The 5,103-nt window shown below is 46.3% G+C and overlaps 1 protein-coding gene across 1 annotated transcript; it reads right to left on the reverse strand.

The window, feature by feature from the left end:
- Positions 1-4,232: 4,232 nt before the first annotated feature.
- Positions 4,233-4,713, reverse strand: LOC101149210 (small ribosomal subunit protein eS12-like). The gene has a single exon (XM_055356786.2). The coding sequence runs from the start codon at positions 4,672-4,674 to the stop codon at positions 4,276-4,278; it is 399 nt and encodes a 132-aa protein (XP_055212761.2). The 5' UTR covers positions 4,675-4,713; the 3' UTR covers positions 4,233-4,275.
- Between the last annotated feature and the right edge of the window lie 390 nt (positions 4,714-5,103).

A 5,103-nucleotide genomic window follows, 5' to 3' on the forward strand; every position in this document is an offset into this window, starting at 1 on the left:
GGCAGAAGAATCACTTGAAATCAGGAGGCGGAGGTTGCAGTGAGCCAAGATCACGCCACTGAACTCCAGCCTGGGTGATAGAGCTAGACTTCGTCTCAAAAAAAAAAAAAAAATTAAAAACAACTAAATCAAAGAGGAAACTAATTGCTTGGAACTTGGGGGCAGAGCCTAGAGGAACAAGAATAGGGGCCCTGAGTGCAGGGAAAAGAGGAAGAAAGACTGAGGCGAGGAGAGGGAGGTGCAGAGAGGAGTAAGACTAGTTGCCAATTCTAAGTGGATTTATAGGCATCTGGAGGGAAAATGTAAAGCAATTAAAGAGGCCAGGCATGGTGGCTCACGCCTGTAATCCCAGCACTTTGGGAGGCCGAAGCCGGTGGATCATGAGGTCAGGAGATCAAGACCATCCTGGCGAATACGGTGAAACCCCTTCTCTACTAAAAATACAGAAAAATTAGCTGGGCATGGTGGCGGGCGCCTGTAGTCACAGCTACTCGGGAGGCTGAGGCAGGAGAATAGTGTGAACCTGGGAGGTGGAGCTTGCAGTGAGCCGAGATGGCGCCACTGCACTCCAGCCTGGGTGACAGAGCAAGACTCCGTCTCAAAAAAAAAAAAAAGAAAGAAATTAAAGAACTATTTTGCCCCACCAATGTGCTTTGAAATGTGACTTTGAAAGTCACTAAACATAAAAGTGTAACTAAGGCGATAACATTCATTCATTCCACAGCAGCTGGAATATGTCAAACACTGTACCTAATGCTGTTCCTGCTCAAACTGGTCAGCATCTAGACTTTGTCTTCCGTGTTTGCTGCTGAGTTCTTAGCACTTACATAATCCTGCCACATAGTAGGTGCTCAATAGATATTTGTTGAATGAATGAATGAACATTAGCTGCACCATACTTTCTCCAGTAATATCTCAACTCTGGGGGTGGGATGAAGCCTGCTTAGATTCTTTTTGTTATTCACTGATAATTATAGAATCGAGATTTATCCTTATAGAATACAAATCCAGGCTAGGCATAGTGGCTCACGCCTGTAATCCCAGCACTTCAGGAGGCCAAGGAGAGTGGATCACTTGAGGTCAGGAGTTTGAGACCAGCAGGCTGGCTAACATGGTGAAACCCCATCTCTACAAAAATACAAAAAAAAAAAAAAAAATTAGCCGGGTGTGGTGGTGCATGCCTGTAGTCCCAGCTACTCAGGAGGCTGAGGCAGGAGACTTGTTTGAACCCAGGAGGTGGAAGTTACAGTGAACCAAGATTGTGCCACTGCACTCTAGCCTGCGTAACAGAGCAAGACTCCATCTCAAACAAACAAACAAACAAACAAACAAAACCAAAACAAAAATCCATATGTACCAATCCCTTGGGCCAAATATTAAATCTTTCAATTACTTTAGGTTTAAATGAGAGAGGTATATGGTTGCTTAGCATGACACTTGGCACGTGGTAGTTGCTCAATAAATTCTAGTTTCTTTTCTTCTCCAGTTTTCTAGTCTCATCTCTAACCTGATGTTCTAGCCACATCAAATTCTTTATCAGTCCCACACAGGTCCCAAACTTTTATGCCTTTGTGCCTTGGCTCTTATTTTCTCTCTGCTTTCCGTTGTATCCATGTGGTGAACTTCCTTCCCTCAGTCTTTAAAAACGAGCTCAAATGTCCCCTCTTCTGTGAAATCTCCTGAACTTCCTCTCACCTTTGCTCCCTGCTTCCATGGCACTCTGTTTATGTCTGTTGTAGCCCTTGCAATTCTTCTATAACTCTTCTGTTTTCTGCTATATTTTTTTCTACTTTTGCCAGAAAGTTAGGTTTTGACTTTGAGGGGGCAAGGACCAAGTCTTATTTGTATTCATAGAGTGTTTGGAAAGAGTCTGGAGGAGGCTGGGCAGATGACATGACAAACACAGACGGAGGGATTAGATTTGCAAAAGAATTACCTAGGCCGGGCACAGTGGCTCACACCTGTAATCCCAGCACTTTGGGAGGCTGAGGCAGGTGGAGGTCAGGAGATGGAGACCATCCTGGCTAACACAGTGAAACCCCATCTCTACTAAAAATACAAAAAATTAGCCGGACATGGTGGCGGGCACCTGTAATCCCAGCTACTCGGGAGGCTGAGGCAGGAGAATGGCGTGAACCCGGGAGGCGGAGCTTGCAGTGAGCCGAGATCGCCCCACTGCACTCCAGCCTGGGCGACACAGCGAAACTCTGTCTCAAAAAAAAAAAAAAAAAAAAAAAGAATTACTTCTTCCTCTGAAACAATAGGGAAGGAGCTGAAGATGAATAAAAATAAGAAGGTGCAAGAATCTTTAAAGCAAAATGGAAGGGGCCAAATCTCAGGGGGAGATCTGACTTGAGGGAGGAAGAGCACAGGAAGAAGATGCTATCCAAAGAGGACAGGTGGCACTGGTGTGGTCTGAGGGGCTTAGCCTTCTCCTTCTTAGATGTGTGAGGTCTCAGGATGGACTCAGCAGCACTTAAGCTGGAAGGAGAGGTCTTGGGCTTGCAGGAAGAAACAGCCTTGTCTCCACCTGGAACTAGGCTGAATGGCCTTGCTCATATCTGAGTCTTTCAGTCCAGCAAGGAGAAGCTGGAGCCATCAGCTAGAGGGAAGGTTTGTAGTGATGTGGATGAGGAGTGAGGAAGGGGTAGTGGTGGGGTGGAACCATGCAGAGCTATCTGGGTAGAGGTGCTATAAGAAGGATGGTAGGGAATTCTGACAGCAATGCAATCCTCAGAAAGCAGCTGGAGGGGAAGCATTGGTACCTGGGGCTGCACTGCTATTTGTTCCAGTTGGCATCGTGCATTAAAGGGAGTCTGTGAATCCTTCTTCCCATGGTGGTCTGTGGTGCAGGTGGGGCCTTAGAGAAAAGCTATTTGGGCTCGTTCTACTGTAGGCTGTTGGCTTAAGCTTCTTGTATCATTTTATAATCTACCAAGCACCCTTGACAACCATTTTTAGGTGACACTTCAAAAACAACAAGCTAATGTCTCAGTTAGAGTACTTTGATGTAAACAACAGAGACTGTGAGTCATTTAAGAAAAAATGAAATTTACTGAAAGGATACAAAGAGTTGACAGGAAAACTGCAGCATTGGATATGGAAAATGGGCTGTAACCTAGGCAGGCTCGGCAACGGGAACCACAGCCAAGTCTGTGTCTCAGGTACAGCCTGGCATGGCCACCCTCATCATGGCAGGGCCACCCCCCTCAAACCCCACCAGGGCCCCACGCTGTTGCATACCTACTGTCTCTGTTGCTATGAATAATTCTAAAATTGTCTCTATGTTTTCATGTCACTTGCTGAAGATGCCAAGCTCAGAGAAGAGTGGCCAGGTGGCTGAGCCTGGGTCATGTGTCACGTCCTAACTGTTAGGGGGCAGGGAGAAGAATATCCCTTCAGGTTCAGCTTCCCTAGCCTCATCAATACTATACAGAATGGGGAATTCCCTAAATAGAAAGGAGGTTTGGGCCAGGCACGGTGGCTCATGCCTGTAATCCCAGCACTTTGAGAGGCCGAGGCAGGCAGATCACTTGGGCTTAGGAGTTCGAGACCAGCCTGAACAACATGGTGAAACTCTGTCTCTATAAAAAATATAAAAGTTACCTGGGTGTGGTGTCATGTGCCTGTAGTCCCAGCTACTCAGGAGGCTGAGGTGAGAGGATTGCTTGAGCCTGGGAGGCAGAGGTTGCAGTGAGCCGTGATTGCTTACTGCCCTCCAGGCTGGGCAAAAGAGTGAGACCCTGTCTCAAAAAAAAAAAAAAAAAAAAAAAAGAGAAAGAAGGGAAGGAAGGAAAGAGGTTTGGATGCATTTTTGTCAGTTTTCAATTTTCATCACAATGCCAGGCTGCTAGGCTTGAAACTTTAGAATCATCCTCATTGTTATTAGCTTCCCACATAGTGAGTGGCTCTCCAGATTTCTTAGATGTGCCTTGCTCTCTGTCACCACTATTGCTTTTAGTAAGATTACTCAGCAATGGCATAGAGGAGAGAAGAGGCTGGAAATTGGAAGTTGGACTTCTACAATGTTAGTGCTGGAATTGTCCTTTGAATTTATCTATTGTAGTGGTCTTACCTAGGAGTATTCATTAGAATTCTTATGGCACTAAAAAAAAAAAAAAAATACACAGCCTGGTATCCCCCACCTGGGTTTCTGGGTTCACTAGATCTGAGGTGGGACCTTGATATATACAGGTGTTTCTGAGGTGTGTCCCAGGTTGAGAACTGATGACTTTCTTTTTTTTTCTTTTTTTTGTGAGCCAAAGATTTATTTCTTCATTTCTTGCATTTGAAATACTCTTCGATGACATCCTTGGCCTGAGACTCCTTGCCATAGTCCTTAACTACTACACAACTGTAACCAACCACTTTACGGGGTTTCCCCTCTCTGTCAGTTTTACAGAGGCCTACCCATTCTCCTAGTTTCTTGTTGTCATCAACCTTAATTAGGTTGATTTGGTGTTCAGCACAAAGGGCCTCCACCAACTTGACATACATAGGCTCATCACAGTTGGATGCAAGCACACAAAGATGGGCTTGGCGCTTGTCTAAGACTTTGGCAGCTTCGCGAATTCCACGTGCTAGGCCATCGTGGATGAGGGCGGTCTTCAGCACCTCTTGTAAAGCAGTATTAACCACCATTACACCTCCAGCAGCAATGCCTTCCTCGGCCATGGCAGTGGGTTACAGGTGAACCTGAATCTTGAACGCACCCAAGCCTCTGCCTCCGCGTGACTCGGCGGCAGCAGGGAAAGAGCAAGAACTGATGACTTTCAATACTCTTTTTTTTTTTTGAGATGGAGTCTTGCTCTGTTGCCCAGGCTGGAGAGCAGTGGTGCCATCTCGGCTTACTGCAACCTCTGCCTTCCGGGTTTACGCCATTCTCCTGCCTCAGCCTCCCGAGTAGCTAGGACTACAGGCGCCCGCCACCATGCCCAGCTAATTTTTTGTATTTTTAGTAGAGACGGGGTTTCACCGTGTTAGCCAGGATGGTCTTGGTCTCCTGACCTCGTGATCTGCCTGCCTCGGCCTCCCAGAGTGCTGGGATTACAGGCGTGAGCCACAGCACCAAGCCTTCAATACTCTTGTTTTAAAAATGAGGAG

This window comes from Gorilla gorilla, chromosome 9 (assembly GCF_029281585.2).
Source record: "Gorilla gorilla gorilla isolate KB3781 chromosome 9, NHGRI_mGorGor1-v2.1_pri, whole genome shotgun sequence".
Lineage (NCBI taxonomy): Eukaryota > Metazoa > Chordata > Mammalia > Primates > Hominidae > Gorilla > Gorilla gorilla.